Source organism: Onychostruthus taczanowskii, unplaced genomic scaffold (genome assembly GCF_017590055.1).
Source record: "Onychostruthus taczanowskii isolate IOZ18803 unplaced genomic scaffold, ASM1759005v1 scaffold2, whole genome shotgun sequence".
Taxonomy (NCBI): domain Eukaryota; kingdom Metazoa; phylum Chordata; class Aves; order Passeriformes; family Passeridae; genus Onychostruthus; species Onychostruthus taczanowskii.
Genome location: NW_024499239.1, coordinates 2,400,933 through 2,417,712, shown reverse-complemented (window position 1 = coordinate 2,417,712; position 16,780 = coordinate 2,400,933). Strand labels below are relative to the sequence as shown.

General features: G+C 34.5%; 1 protein-coding gene across 1 annotated transcript in view; it reads right to left on the bottom strand.

The window, feature by feature from the left end:
- Positions 1-16,780, bottom strand: part of SGCZ (sarcoglycan zeta) — a 386,465-nt gene that overhangs the window by 19,483 nt on the left and 350,202 nt on the right. The window contains exon 6 of the mRNA XM_041402877.1: positions 5,802-5,874. Coding sequence (XP_041258811.1) covers positions 5,802-5,874 — 73 coding nt within the window. The remainder of the gene's footprint in view (positions 1-5,801; positions 5,875-16,780) is intronic.

Sequence of the window (16,780 nt, the reverse complement as noted above, 5' to 3'; positions counted from 1 at the left end):
TACTCCCAGAAAGGGAACAGGAATAGCTGGAGTGAGGAAAAAAGATTGCTCAAGTGTAAATATATATATATATATATATCTGTATATATATATATATATATATCTATATATATATATATATATATCTGTGTATATATATATGTAAGTAGCCCTTCTTAGTAATGCATTGATAAGACTGTTCAGTTAGAATCAAAACAAAGACATGAAATGAAAATATTATGGATGCTACAGAAGCATTACTTAATGATATATTGTACAACTTTCATGGAATATAAGTAGTATAACAAATTAGGTTTCATCAGAAAAACTACAGCAAAATGTAGGTATGTGGTGTGGTGAAACCAGATTATTTAGAGTGCAAAACATGTCAGAAATGAGTTCTGGTATCTCTAATATCTCCTGGGCATGGAGGACTGTTGCTCCACTTCCATTTAAAATGATAGTAAAACATTTCTACCCACAGTACCTGTGAGAATGAAAAGCTTGAACAAGTTGTGGGCTGTTGTGCCTAGTCCTAGGCTGCACCAATGTGAAATTAGAATTAAGCAGCAGCTTGGATCTGGAAGCAGTGTAAAAGCAACCCCACAGTTGAAACAAGCCTTGCAGGGGCCAAGGGCACACAGGAGGGCACCTACTGAAACCTTCACCATCTCCCTCTGGCACTCTGAGCACTCACTGGTCACGCCTGCTGTTAGATCTGATGCAGCTTCATGTAAACAAAAATCCTCAGCTGCCTTCACAATAATTGCAGCGTAAAGTTGCCATGTCTTTCATTAACCCAGCACTGGGCAAATGCTTTCTACAGCTACAAGCTTTATATGGCTTCTCAAATGAGATTGATAGGGTGATAAATTTACTCTCATAATGCTGTGTAGGCTGAGACAGCTGCGTTTGGAGCCCATCTGTGGGTTCCTGAAGGCATGACATGGCATAATCATAGAGCAAATATAATCATAAGCCCAACAGAAAAGGGCCTGGAGGTGCTGGTGACAGCAGCTGAACATGAGCCAGCTGTGCCCAGGTTACCACGAAGGCCAGTGGCATCCTCACCTCTATCAGCAATAGTGTGGCCAGCAGGACCAGGGCAGTGATTGTCCCCTGTGCTCAGCGCTGGTGAGACCACAGTTTGAATCCTGTGTCCAGTTCTGGGCCCCTCACTACAAGAAGGACATTGAGGGGCTGGAGTGTTGAGGATTTCCCATGTGTGGAGACACGAGGCTTGACTCTATTTTCTTAGAAGGCTGATACATTATATTATGATATATATATTAAAGTACTACATAAAAAACTATACTAAAAGAACAGAGAGAAAAAGATGATCAGAAGGCTTGAAAGAAGAAGAATAGAATAGAATGAATAACAAAATCTTGTGACTGCTCACAGCCTCGACACAGGTGGCTGTGATTGGTCATCAATTGAAAACAATCTACATGAACTAATGGAAGATGCACCTGTTGCATTCCACAGCAGCAGACAGTTATTGTTTACATTTCTTTCCTGAGGCCCTCAGCTCCTCAGGAGAGGAAAATCCTAACAAAGAATTTTTCATAAAATATCATAGTGACACTGGAGCGAGTCCACAGAAGGGCAAAGGAGCTGATGAAGGTCTACAGTGTAAGACATGGGAGTGGCTGAGGAAGCCAGGGTAGTTTAGCCTGGACAAAAGGAGACTCCAGTACCCTAAATTAAGCATATGAAACTCAATGGATTTTTCTATCACTTGTGATAGTAATATTTTTATCCTTCATATCTTGGCTCCTGCTAGAGCCCTTTCCCTTTCCAATGTCAAATATAATCATCATCACTGAACACTAAAGCAAATTGTTCTTTCCATTTAAAAGCCATACCCAGCTACATTTGTTTCTACTCTGTCTTGTCTGCATAGCAGTTACAACCTTTCATTACTGGCTTTCTTCTCTGTTTACTTCAATATTTAAAAAATTATATCTATATATATACACACATATATACACAAACACACATCTATATAAATGCATATAATGTATATTTAAAAGGAGAAGAACACATGTGTTTTTAAAAGAGAAGCTTAAATTTTGGAAATTTTTCAAATTTTACTATATCCATACCTATTTTATTATGAACATGCATGTTAAAAAAAAGCATATTTTCAACAGCTACTGATAAGACTAAGCAAACAAGTTTCTGTCAATATCCATGCCCAAACAATGAAATAACTAACATAAATTATGAAAACAAAAATAGTAACTATTTCTATTTGTAAAAAAAAGGGCACTGAAAGTAACTAGAATCTGACATCATTAAAACAGCATAGGAAGGGAGATGGGTGTTTTTACTCTGCTGCATCTTCTATTTTTTGATGAGGTTTTGTTTATTATTTGATTTCTGGCTAAAAATAGATGACAGAGGCATGGTGATTTTGTCACTCTCAACATGCTCAGATGACTAACAAGTTAAGGTCAAAATGTGATGCGTTCTCTGGCTCCAGGCTTTCAAAAAATATAATATTCTGACCTATTAGTAAACCATCCCTTAAATGTCAAAAAGGTATCTCTTACAAACCATTCAGCTCTGAATGAACCAGACCTCCTGTGCAAGATGGGAATATTTTTAATTCTTAGTCGAGGCAAAGTAGAATCCAACTATCTTGCATGGTTCCTTGCCACCTGATCAATTTTCGTCTCATTATTCCCAGCATCAGCTTGCAGGATTAACTGATTGTGGTGTGTGAGGCATGACACAGAAGCAAAGAACAACTTTTAAATTTGATCTTGCAGTTATCTCCAGAGGACAACAACAAATTAATTCATCCCCTTATTAAGGATGTTATTAAGGGCAAAGTAATTTGCATTTAACTACTGTCTATCTATTGTGTGCATGGGTATTGCCTATTAGTACACCATATTTTAATGCACTATTGGCCTAAAACCAGTGTTTGGGGAATACATTGGCAGTTTAGTTTTCCTAACTGTGTTCCTGTGAGAAACAGTAGTGAGAGAAACAAGAAGATTAAATTATTAAGATATAATTCATTTTCCTGATTCTCAAACATGCTTCTTTTATGCTACTTATCCCAACTAATGAATGTCATCTTTAATTAGTTTTTGGGATTTGACACAAAAGCTTTCAAAAGGATTGTATAACAGCACTGCCTGAAAGCAAAACCTTTCTAGCTATTATTTGAAAAGGCAAGAAAGGAGAAAGATGTGACCCAAATGGTTGGACACATAGGAATTAATTATATTAGTACTCAACTCAAGTTTATTTTTAAACAACACATTTTTAATAGTAAATATTAGGGGATCTTCCCTGTATGAAGACCTCAAAATCTGACTATAGAACTAAGAGTGTCTGAGGCAAGGTTTAGATATGTGGAGCTAATGTGAATCTGACTTTATCTTTTTGTCTTCCTGCTAATAATATATTAAACTAAAATCCCAAGAAGTACTATGATATTCGTGGGTATCAAATTCTTAGACCAAATTTTATATTTATGCTTCATTCAGAGTAATCAAGGTTGTCATTTTTCCATTTTTTTCAATCCAGTAGTCAATCATTTTACATATACAAGGCTATGAATAGGTTTCCAGCATATCTTATTTTGGAGAAAAGAGAAAAAAAGTCAGAGGTTCACTAATTGACCACAAATACATATTCCAACATGAAAAACATAGGATGATATACTTTAATTAATGATCTAATGTATATTCCATTATCTTTCATCCCTGTATACAATAATTCTCATAGTCTAATATATTTGCACCAATGCACTGCAATTTGCTGTCAGATTGCATTCAATTGTGTCCACTCTAAAAAATTAATAATGTTTATTCAGCAAACTTTCTACACTCTCATTGCTTACCATTAAGTTGAACCATCCAAAGACACGGAGATGCAGCACTTTGGAAAAATACTCTAGGTGATTTCAGGACTGCCATTATTTGACACCTTGGGTAAGTCTATCTAAAACATTAAAAAGTAAGAGGACCCAGACCAGCCCACTGAAATGTCCTAATAGTAATTGTCATCATTTTTAAATTGCTAAATTGACTTGAGAGTTTTATAAAAGGATACAATGGAATCCAGCTAATATACAGGAGCACATGTGTACAAAAACTTGCAGAACATAATATGGACTAAATATATTAAGAACAAATCACTTACAAGTAAGCTAAAGTTACCTGACCCAACTCCAAGGGTGTCTGTTTCTTCAATTTTTTTAATAAAAGGAATGGGTTAAAATAATTATTAATGAGAGGGCAGAAAGTGGATTGCCAAATGCTTACTAATTTAAGTCCACCTTGGAAACTGAACTGTTACTGAAGTAACAGTAGAGTTGAAATCATTAAGCAACAATAGGAATCATGGCAATGGATAAAGACAAAAGACTGTAAGGGTGACTGTCCCATGTGTGAATTTCAGAAGCAAAGTGAGGTGATTTTAACCTAATTTAAATTAATCCCGAAGACACAGGATTATCTGTTTTACCACACATTTTCACTCTGTTAATATTATTTGATGATTGGAAAGAAGTAGAGAAAGCAATGTAGGGAAAATATTCTTTTGAGTGGGACAAGTTCCAGCCTATTACCCAAATTACTGGTGCCTTGAAAAAAGAAAAGCTTGTTATGTTCCTTTGATTTTTCTGAACTTCCTCTGATTAGAGATCATATCACCTTGGTGACTGTCACTAATAAATGCCTTTACAATTCTTTTCCACAAAGGACTGATAGGGGTCATGGAAAGGGACAGAGATTTTTAAGATAGAAATCCAGTGAGCGGGATCCTCTGGAAGACCCCAAAGCCATACATTACTTTAAAATGTTTGGTGTAAATAATCAAGCACAACAATTTACTTCACACATTCCACGTACAATGGTCAAACTTGTCCACATGGACAGCTTCCTGCAAATGATTTCTGCAACACTGTTATTGGTCAATGCCTTTGCAAATGTAAGGCTGAGTATTTAACCATGCTTTTCTGCAGCAATTAATTAGAAACACTTCTGGGCAGGTGAAGAGGTAGTTATATAAGGTTCAAAAATCACAGTAGAATTGAGTCAAAGCCTATACTCTCTCTCACCAGTTCTGCTGGGAGGAACACAAAGAAGGACCTTTGATTTTCTGTAATTCTCATTATGAATCACATCCATATAAATCACAGACTAGTACTTAGCAGTGCACATACATGCACTTCAAAAAAAGATTTCACTTTAAACTTTTCCAAGTTTTCTTTTCTACAGATTCCTTAGGAAATTTTAAATTTAATCTTTTGCTATCTACTGATTCCTCATCTTCTTTGACTATATACAGAAAAAAATTACATTTTGAAATGCAGCTTCACTTGGTAATGAATTTCTGAAAAGTGTGTGTGTTAGCATTAAAAAGCCCAACAACCCAGAAACACTGCTCAATGGAAAAATCTGGGACTGTTTACTTTAGCTTGACCTATATATTCTGTAACAGCTCTGTAACAGTTTGATAAAAAAATCAAACTGGTCTGATGCTATTGAGCAATACTACACACATTGGACTCTACAAACACCTGAATATTCCACACTCTAGGGAAAATATATTTTTAAGAACTCCACTATGGGAGGCAGATCATATATAAAAAGCACTGTATTTTACATTTCATGCAATAGGAGTTGATGGGGTTTTTTTGACTAGCTACTACAAACTGAAGTATATAAGTGGTTTTGTATCTATGAGTCATTAAATAGGCAGTATATATATGACTATACAGATATAGTTATTTTAATCCAGACTTAATTTTTTTTGAGAATACTTGATTTTAAAGCAACTTTTTGAACAACACCTACTTGAGGTCTTGGGAAGGTTCTGCTCTGATATGGGGTGTCTCCACAGAGTGCCCAAACACTGCCCCTTCCGTGCCTAAAATACATAAATAAAATACAGTAAAATTACTTTGGAAAATAAAAGCACATTGAAATATATGACCACAAATTGACACTATTAGGAAAAAATATCTGATCAAATCCTTTATTAATAATTTAAAATGTTTCTTCATATTTACATTTTCATTTCTATATCAAAATCTGGACCAACATCCTGTGAAGCTCTGGATTTCTGCTTTTTCACACACAAATCTGGATCACTTACAGATACAAATTTTTCAGAAACCATTTGGCTGAATGCTTATCGCCATATTTTGGAGAAGAGTTATTTTACAGAGAATGGAAATAATATAAAAAAATTTGTGTGGCAAAAAACACAGTAGAGAAATATCTGCTGCATTTTACATTCTGGTTATTTTGATTACTTAATTGAGACACCAAGGTTTTAGAAGTTTTGAGACAACTTTTCTTGCCTGGATTTGGTGGCTTAATCTAGATATCTGACAGTTTCAGAGTTTCTTTCCATCAGATCTTTCTCACTGAAAGATTTTATTCTCATGGAATGCGCTTTGGGTTGCCTTAGAAGTGGACGCTAAGGTTTTTCCTACTGGGCATTTAAAATCCAGACAGAGAAAAGACGTAACAATTTTTCAAATGTGAATTGCTTCTCGATTGAATTTTGATTTATATTACTAGGTCCAAGTTGAATATGGTAATTCCACAGTTTTCACTAGACAAGCAAGATTTTTCATTGAGAAACTCCTCTTCAATTAAAAAAATAGAACTCTAGAAAACATTCACTAAAGTTGTTTGAAAAAAAGACAATTCTTCAATAAATTTTAAATGTATTTCTTGAAAGAAAATGATGGGGGGAAACAAAAGACAAAAAATAATAAGGATCTTTGTTCTTTGTTAAAGTAATAGAAAACTCAAGAAATTTATATGTAGGGAACAACACTATAAAATCAGCACTTCTCTTACCTCTCCCCTCTAAGGACTGAACACATAAAGTTTATTTATACCACTCACTTTACATTTAATAGCTATGCTCTTTACTATTTGAAATTTGCCTCCTTTTTTTCACTCACTGACAATCATCATGCCTATCCTTGTTTACTGTTTCATCCAATGCCATTGTTTTTGTAATCCACTTACACAAATTTTGCTTTCCTTCTCTGAAGATGGTTTACTGGGCATTGTGTAAGGCAAATAGCCTAGAACTAGGGAGTGAAAATCTTTCCAACAGAGAACCTCCAGCAAAGGTGAAAGAACTCAAAAAAAAAAGTGTAAAACGGGTAATGCATTTATCTTCTATCAAAATAAGATCAAGGAAAATGTCTGGGATAACTATGGCTCATTACTAAATATTTTTGAATTAATTGCTATATTTCAACAGTAGAAGGTTTCTTTTGTTCCAGGACTTGAATTCTGAGTAGATCTAAAAATACACCTACAATATCTCACAGTAGGTCTGCAAGAAATGCTCTAGCCACCACTCTTAATTGCTACAGTATTTTAAATACAAGAAGTAGTTTCGATTTTTAAAATATTAAAATATTTAGCAAACTTTTTCAGAAACTCTGGATGTCAAATAAGATCGCTATTAGATACTTTTACAGTTAAGCAATGATATTAAAAACATTACCGGGGTTTAAAAGCAGAATGAGGCAATAATGTCAAATTGGTATTATTTTTTAGAGTTAAGGGGAAAATAGCCTGAGCAAGAGGCAAAAACCTCCAAGCTAAGCAAACTTCAACCTGGTAATAATATTCTAAACTCCACCTTCATTAAAATAAAACAAAAAACAAAAAAAAACCAAAAAAAACCAAAAAACAAAAAAAAAAAAACAAACAAAAAAAAAAACCCAAAAACTAACTCCTCCCAACCCCCAAAACCTTAATTGGAAAGTGACCTGTTAGTATAGAGTATTGAAGAGAGGAAGAGAAGAGTAATGAATTAAAATCCTAGTTGTTATCTCCAAGAATCTATAATCTTTACAGATATTCTGGCAAAGAACACTGAAAACAACTTTATTACAAAGGCTGCTTTGAAGATATCAACAAAAAAAAACCTGAACAAAATCCATTTTCTATAACCAAGCTTTGCTGAGTGTTATGGAAAACCACAGGAGGCAAAAACCCAACATTTATTTTTTTCTTAGTATTATTCCTAAATGTGCTGTCCAGAATCTGTTTTTTTTAAATCTGGCAATGACTTGAGGTCCTCTTTCCTTTAAAAGACCAGAATATCATGTCTGTATAGCCAGACCTTCTGCCACTCAAAATAAAGCTCATCCCCATGATGAACCTCTCTGGGAGCTGAATATCCAAAATCTGAGTGTTTCCAGATCCCATTCACGATTTTCATCAGCAAAATGAAATGCCTTCAGCGCCAAGGGCCCTCTATATTTTTGAAGGTGGCAATGGGATACGAAGATGTAAATAAGTGAGCAGAATGCAGAGGTGCCAGTCTTTACTTATGAGAAGACCATGCCTGTAATATTTGAAAGAACATTATCAATGCAAAGTCATTGCATGAAAAAGAATTTGAAAGAACATTATCAGTGCAAAATCACTCTAGTATGAGTCTGACATCACATTAATCAGAAGTGCCAAAGGTAATATCAGACAAAGACTGATAATAAAAGTTAAATGACAGCTGGTTATAACCCAGCTTTAGTATCTCCTCACTTTCAGCATCATTATTTTAAATAACAAGAAGGCATTTTTTCCCTGAGAAAATAGAAATCTGAAAGAAAGACCAAGTTTTTCAAGCACACCAGAAATCCAGGCAGGTAGAAGTAAAGATAAACCGATATAATTAAATAAAATATAGTTAAAATTAAACCCAAACCAAATATGCTCCTTTTGGTATTTGAAAATGCCATCTTAATGTTTTTTTTCTTCTATAACAGTTCCTGTAGTAAATGCTTTATTCTTAAAAAAATACTTTCAACAGTTCAAGAATATCTCCAATTCCCTTTATTACACAGTGGGATAAAAGCAGACACTTTCAATTACCTTGGTTTTAGTAAGAAAGGTGAAAAAGATCAGCCAGAATTTATTGATGTTTCCTGCAGTTAAACAGCAGGGTCAAGAAAAAAGAAGATTATCAGCATTACTAAAAATACAGAAGAAAAACTATATTATCCTTTTTTTTCAATTTATTATACGCAAATCTGTAGTAATTTGATGGGAAGTTGGATGATGTAGTTCAGTATTCTTAAGAAATGCTACTATACATGTACCTTCTAATGATATAACTAAATAAATAGAACTATAAAAGCAAATTCAAAGTCCATAGCATTATTTTCTAAATGAAAGAAATATACTTTAGGTATTTGATAAATTACAATGTTAAAATACTTATTTTTTACAGAAATAAGAGGACGTTCTAATAACTGCATTCCCAGACTTACAGAATCATAGCTAAGACCTACTTTGTGATGAGTGAAATTATAGTGAGAGATGAATGAATACAAAAAAGGTACAAAAAGAAAAGGCTTGAACCTTAAAGCCCTTTCAAGTACAGCTCAAAAGGAAGTAGTTAGGGAACTGAATTCAATGGAACATGGGTTAGAATGGATAACTATAAAAAGTTATCTTTTTAGAGGAAATAAAATCACAAGGCCATGGAGTAGGTGCAAAGGATCTAAAATCAAAACTATAAGTGTAACTGAACAAAATTACCCACACCTTCAGCTTCCAGTTGAAGAGAATGAGTTAAGTAGAGACTTCACTAAGAAAGAAGCATCTGTGCAGCCAAATTACTGATCAAAGAATGGCAGCTGTTATAGAGGTTGCAGGAGAAAATTCAGTAAACACAAGCCAAGTAAGAGGCCAAAAAGTTCCATTCTGTATTTATAGAGAAACCTTTTTATGCACAGCTTTTTAAACAGATTTATAAACACCAGACCTTTAAGGAACTTCTTTGACACAGAGCAAATCAAAACTACCCTTTTGGTACAAGCAAAAACAGTCACACATTCCTGCTGAAACGGAACATTCAGAATTCAGAAAAACCAGTATAGACTACTAATTTCTGCTCAGCTTACTGGTTTCTGAAATTCAGCCTCTGGGAAATGACAAGTGTAATTAAAAAAATGGAAGTGCAACATTGGCATTTGGTTCTGGATTGCATTTGCTTATGCATGTGCATGCTGAGGAAGTTTTTTTCATTTATTCAACCAGCAAATAATCCTTTCATACTTTCTGAGTAGTTAGCTTACATAACAAAATGGTACATTTCAGTGGCTTTGTAATTAACTAGGATGAAAAGACTGAGCTGGGGTTTTTTTTTCAGTTTTGGGTTAGTTTTATGGGGGGCTTGTAGGAGAATGGGTTTTTTGTTTTTTGGTTGTTTGGGTTTTTTTTTGGTTGGTTCTGTTTTGTCTTGTGAAAAGAAGGCTGGCTGAAGAGTTGATAAGGCAAAAACTAAAAACTAATGAAGTATTTTGCTGTGGAAAATGACCCACATATTACCATTACCCCACTCCTTCACATCATTCATGCAAGCAAATCACCTGACAATGAATAATTTTGAATCATTTTCATGTATAGAAATCATTTTGATGTGTAGAAAGTGCATGCCATTGCAGCATCACAGACAGAGCTAAGTTTTACCACCTTGATTTTTCACTAGGTTTTTCAGAAACATCAAGTAACAATTGCTGAGATTATTATTATATTATGCAAGTACTAGAGTGAGATGCCAATTTGTCTGCTGAGTTACAGACTTTAAAAAGGGTTTGTAAAATATTTATTATTTTTGAAGCTTGCAATTTGATTTGTTGCACATTATTTAGTTAAGTTAAAGCATTGGCAGATTTCACAAAGATGGAGAGATAATCAAAATTTTTTTACCATTGAAGAAACCTTAAAAACACAGACTATGTGTTTTAAGTTTGGAACTTTTATGTTCTAAAAATTTAATTGCAATAAAAAATAAAATCTTAATTCTTTTACCATGTGTACATAGATAAAATTTAAAAGGTTTTTAATGAACTTTGAAAGCTGTTGTTCAACAATAAGACCTTGAAAGAGCTAATCACTGCCAGAATGGAAAAAAATCCCAGAAATATTCAACTGTGTAGAGCAATGATCATTAAAAGTGGCATAAAATGTTCGTTCCTTCTTTGTAAAAGACCAGTTATAGTTTATTTCGGGATGAGTAGGAATGCAGCTTCTGGCCTTCATGTTGCTTGTACATTTCTTAAAGACTTCCCATTTTTTAAGTTACTTGAAGTGTAATTTAGCTAGCCACTTGTATTAAAAAGTAAGATTCAACTGGATTTCTGCTATGGAGATGTACACAACTCAAATCAAAGTCAATGAGTTATTTTCTGAAAACATGACTGACATGACTACTGGCATTTCAATCTTGCAGGGTCCCTGAGCAGCAAAACTGACTAATGTTAAATGATGAAGGTTTCAGATATGACACTGATGTGGCCATATATGAGGTATATTATAGGTAGGAGGTTGTAGTACAGCCTGATTAGATGCAGTTGTTTACTTATAAACTAAAGCATGTGCATTGAAATCTTCAGAGGTAAGCTGTTATCAAAAAGTAAATTCTAAATGGAGTGATTTAGATTTATAACTCAAAGCACTTGAATATGACTAATTTCTGATGCATATTTTCTGTATGGCAGTCTTACTAAAGCAAAGCTTCTTACTAAGCCTTTCATTTAAATCAGAAGAATGAGTTCACCAGTAAATTAAAATTCAGCATCTTCCGTGAGTTAAATTTTGATCAAAGCAAATTGCAATACAGGAAATACTTGCAAAATTGCAACAGTCAGTATTTATCTTCTTAAATAGCATCTTCACTTATTAAGTACAAACTTTTGAAACATGGATTCCTAATAGTGTGCAGTTGAGACACCTCCTGTCTTGCACTGCAAATTAAACTGGATTGTGACTATCTGTTCAGTTTCTTAGCCATAGAATTGTTTCAATTGTAGAATTGTTTGGATTGTTTCACATCCAAAACCTATGTTTGGCCACCACTTGATTTACTTTTCTGAAAAAGAAAATCTATTTGAATAAAATTTGGACTGAGAATAGCAGTTACATAATTCAATTAATAATTGGAAATTACTGTTCTAAATGCTCCCTCTGAGATGAAAAACCCAATAAATGTAAATGAAACTGCTGAAAAGTCATATTAAATCTGAATAGTTCCTCAAAACATGAATGAAATTAAAATATATATATAAGGGGTTTAGAGAAAAGAGGTTTTAAAAACATAATAATCTCTGTAATATCTTTTACTTTTTCCCCTATTAGGTATGGCAGACTGAAATACACATGACAATAAAAGTGATGAAATACAATAATTTTCTGCTTGAATTAATTCAGTCTCCTTGAAACTTTACAACAGCTAGATATAAGAATAGACTTAAAGATTATATTGAGATTTCACAGTAAATAATTTCTAATACCAATCCCCCCTCAAAATTCATCATCTTCTCCCATAAATCATAATCTGGACTTGCACTTTTCTTAAAATTGTGTAAATTATTTTGGGTTCATCGTAGCTCATCAGACACAAAAAGTGCCCCTGTCTACATTCAAAAGATAGAATTAAATGGGATTATTTTCATATTTAGTAAGTAAAAAAGATCACATTTTCCCTTTGTTGTAGTAGATAACCCTAGACTTTGGAACACTCAGGCTTATGCTCTAGTGAATAGTTAATGAGTTTCAAAGCAGAACTGTTGTTTCCCTGATGAAAAATGAGTGAATCAATGAATATGAAGACTCTCAAACAACAGTCAATAGCTTTATAACCCGGGGACTCACCTGGAATGTAAAGGAATGCCACATAAACTTGGATATCCCAACTACAAAATGGGAGAATGAGAAAATTGTTTCTCACAGTTTCAAGAACAAATAGCAATAATATCCCATTTTGAAGTATTCTGACAAATGCATCTGCTCACCCTCAAAACTTAGCCAGGAATGTTCATCCACTTTCATAGAATCATATAATCATTAAGGTTGGAAGAGACCTCCAAGACAATCAAGGCCAGCCCTTAACTGATCACTTTGACAATCAACCACAGTACTAATTGTGATGTCATTTCCTGAACACTTCCAGGGATGGTGACTCCATCTTTTCCCTGGGCTGCCCATTGGAATGCTTTACCACCCTTTCAGTGCATGAATTCTTCCTGATGCCCAACCTGAACCTCCCCTGGTGTAACCTGAGAACATTTCCTCTTGTCCTGTCACTTCCCTGGTGAGAAGAGACCCACCCATCCACTTTCAGAAAGTTGTAGAGAGTGGTAAGGCCTTTCCCAAACCTCATTTTCTTCAGGCCAAACAATCCCAGATCTCTCAGCTGCTCCTCATAGTCCTCACTCTCTAGACACTGCAGCAGCTCCACTGCCCTTCTCTGGACATGCTCCTCAGTGTCTTTTTGAAGCGAGGGGCCCCAAACTGGACACAGCACTTGAGCTGTGGCCTTCACCAGTGCTGAGTACACAGGACCATCACTGCCCTGGTCCTGCTGGCCACACTAGTTTTGATACAGGGCAAGGATGCATCTGCTTCAGAAAGCTCTAAAATAAAATAATTTATGATTCGCTTTTGATAAAAGCAAAGGGTATTTTCCCTTCAGTAATGACATTCCATAAATAAATAGTATGATTTTGAAAAGTTAAAGCTCAGAGGAATTTATCAGGAATTTGTCTATTTGTCTAGTCACTTAGCTGTCTAAATTAGGAACATAGATTACTTATATTTTATCTGTAGCCAAAATGGAGAAATTGGCATCTCTAGAGGTTAGGTACTAATGATAATAGACTGAGACTAGAGCAACAATGCAGACAACCCAAGCACCTTGAAGCTTTTGCCTTCAACACCTGATCAGCAATTGATGATCTCATCTAAGCTGGGAAAATCTTGTTTGGAAATCTCACTTTAACCATATCAGAAATCATCTAAGTTTCTTACCCTTAGCATTTTAACTGCTTCATAGGGCACCATGTTTACCTTTTAAAGGCAAGTTCTCTGTGCCACATGTAAATGTGCATTTATTTCTGTTCTCTTTGCCATTACTGTAACATACTGATGAATTGTTATGAGAATGTGAGAATTACTGCTGCATTCATAAATTTTAATAAATTGTTTTATTTATGCTAAGGAGGCCACAAAGCAGCAGGACAATCATCCAGATTTTTTTAAATAGCTGTACTATAGTATTTCTACTCTATTAGAATTAGCATGCCATTGATAAATCATAATCTGATATCTAAATAAGTGCATTTGTGCACCCTGTAGAAGTTCATCATATGCAAGTACATAGTATGTATATAAAAAGTTTTAAAATGCTTCCAAATACTTCTGAATACATACAAAATTTAAAATCTGTGACGAATCCTCACGTATATTTCTACAGTGCCAAAAAAGTGATAGGTACACTTTGGTGCCTATTAGACCAAAATGCAACAAAAATACTAGTAACTCAATTATTGAAAGTCTTTTTATTTTTCAGATACTAGAAATAAAATGAAGCTATAATATTAATTCCTTACAAGGTTGTTAAAAGGTTTCTGTTTGATATTAGCACTCATGATTATAACCTATTATGAATTCATATTCCTGCTCTTTATTAGTGCTCTGGTTTTCTCTCTAAAAGTAAATTACATAGATGAATACATTTAAACCTGGAATTAGGGAAGTCTTTATTGCAGCTTTAAACAGAAATTCTGCAGCTGTGAGTGGAAGTGTGAATGTGGAACAGTAATTTTGTCACTTAATATTCTCACCTTCAAGTCTGCATAGCCATGAAGCTATGCTTTTAATTTAGCAACAAAATGGAAGCAGGTGTATTTCAAACCAATTAACTGCAGTGACCCCAAACCACCAATGGTTGTGTTAGCAAATATGTGCCTATTTGTTATGTGTACTAACCACAGGAAAGACAGCCTTTTCTGCAGGAAAGGATAAGACACTAAAGCATAGTCTAATATGGGAAAGTTGGCTGAAATATGCATCTTTTGCCAAAGACTCTGATGTTTTTTTCAGGCAAGAACCACAAGAGACATGCCACATACCTTGCAGATGCAGGAAGAGCGTTATGGCAGTAATTTACTGCTAGATCTACCACTCCATTTTCAAGATGGGACTGAGCTGGTCACAGAGTAATTTATCAGTGCCAGTCTCAACAGTTCTTTCTACATCACCAAGGAGCAGTATGCAGGACTCAGACTGCGACCACAATTCAGATTACTTGGCAAATGTTGCAACAGTCCAGCTCTGCTGTGAGTCTTGTGGCAAAACCTTCATCTTGTCTTTGCTCTTTTACTGTTTGTGAGTCAGGAGAGACTCAAAAATCACACTCTCATCACCGCTGCAATACAACTATCATAAATTCACCTTTCACGTGCCTATCATAAATTTAGACTTTTAAGATTTAAGCGCTTTCCATTGCCTTGCTACATACAAATGCATGTCCAGCTAAAACTAGCAAAGTAGGGTTTACTGCTGCATCAAAATTCAGCATGGTCAGCTGCCCGAGAAACCTGTTATTCACATCCTCTTAAAGTACATTATGTTCAAGCATTTTCAGTATAGAAAACTGAATCCTGGGCACCAGGACAGTCATGCCAAGGGAACAGATGTCATACAACTTGACAGTCATCATGAAATTAGTTATTTTGCTTTATAATTTTTTTTTAAAAAACACAGAAAAAATAGATTTCCTTTCTCCAACTATCAACAAAAGCCCTTACTAGTTTCCGAGACAGGTTAAGAGACATTAAGATAATCTTTTCTTTATTTTGTGTTTTCTTCAGATCAACTGTAAGAGGTATTTCTCTATATTATCCACTTAATAAACTGTCATGATGCTTACCACTCCAGCATTTCACACTGAAGAGAACATGACTGGGAAATCTTCTATTCTTTTATTCTCATGCCTTCCAAAGGAATACACTTTTAGATTTAATCTTCCTTGTCCTTTAGACTCCCTCTGGCCTCTAGACATCACTCTAAGTATAATATTCTGGTTTTTCCAGCAGGATACTCCCTCTGCTCCTTTTCTTGTTTTACATTAAAATTCCCTTCAGTATCTATACAATTTTTTGCATTAATTTTTTGTTTAAATGAAATTGTTCTGAGTTACTGTTAGATTTGCTGTCAATAAGAAAAAAAAAAATAAAGAGTGTTTTCATTAAAACTTCAAATTCAGAAATTCTAATTGTCTTTTCCTTTCTTTGTAAATCTAAATATAAACCAGGGAGGAAAGGCCAAGAATGACAGTGACAAGTAAAAAAATTGCAACTATAAAAAGCCTGAAAACAGTTCTGATAGCTAAAACATGAAACAAACTTGTTGATAGATACTGTTCTTGCACATTATGCTTTATCTATTTTCCCAGCTCTACACTGGGAGTGTAAAAACAGATTTAAAAAGTAGTCCATCATTTGGTAATGCTGCTAGGATAAAAATACCAAAAATAATAAAAGTGGCTTGCTTGAAACAAAATAAATACTTTTAAAAAAACGATCTCCCTTTGATGTTAGAGGAGAAGAGACTTTCAGATGCAACTACCAATCTCACCTCATGCTTTCAACCATAAATTAGGACAGCAATTTTTCAAGTGAACCTGGCATTTGGCTACTTCCAGTATATTGATTTGTTGAACTTGGAAGCATCTGGGGTCATAGCACAATATCCAAGTACTTTTAAAATTTTCCATGCTGCTGTTATCTAGAATTTTGACCAACACAACAAGCTTTGCAGACAGTGATGTAGATAAAGAACAGGAAAATACCCTATTACATTGTAAGTCGTGTAACTTGCTGTCATTTCTATCACACTTTATGAATCAAATTGCTTTAGAAGGATGATACTTAAGGGAAAGTTCTCTACTTGAGGTAAATGACATTTTGGCATTTGTAAAGTGATATGGCTGCCTGTAAGGACTGGAA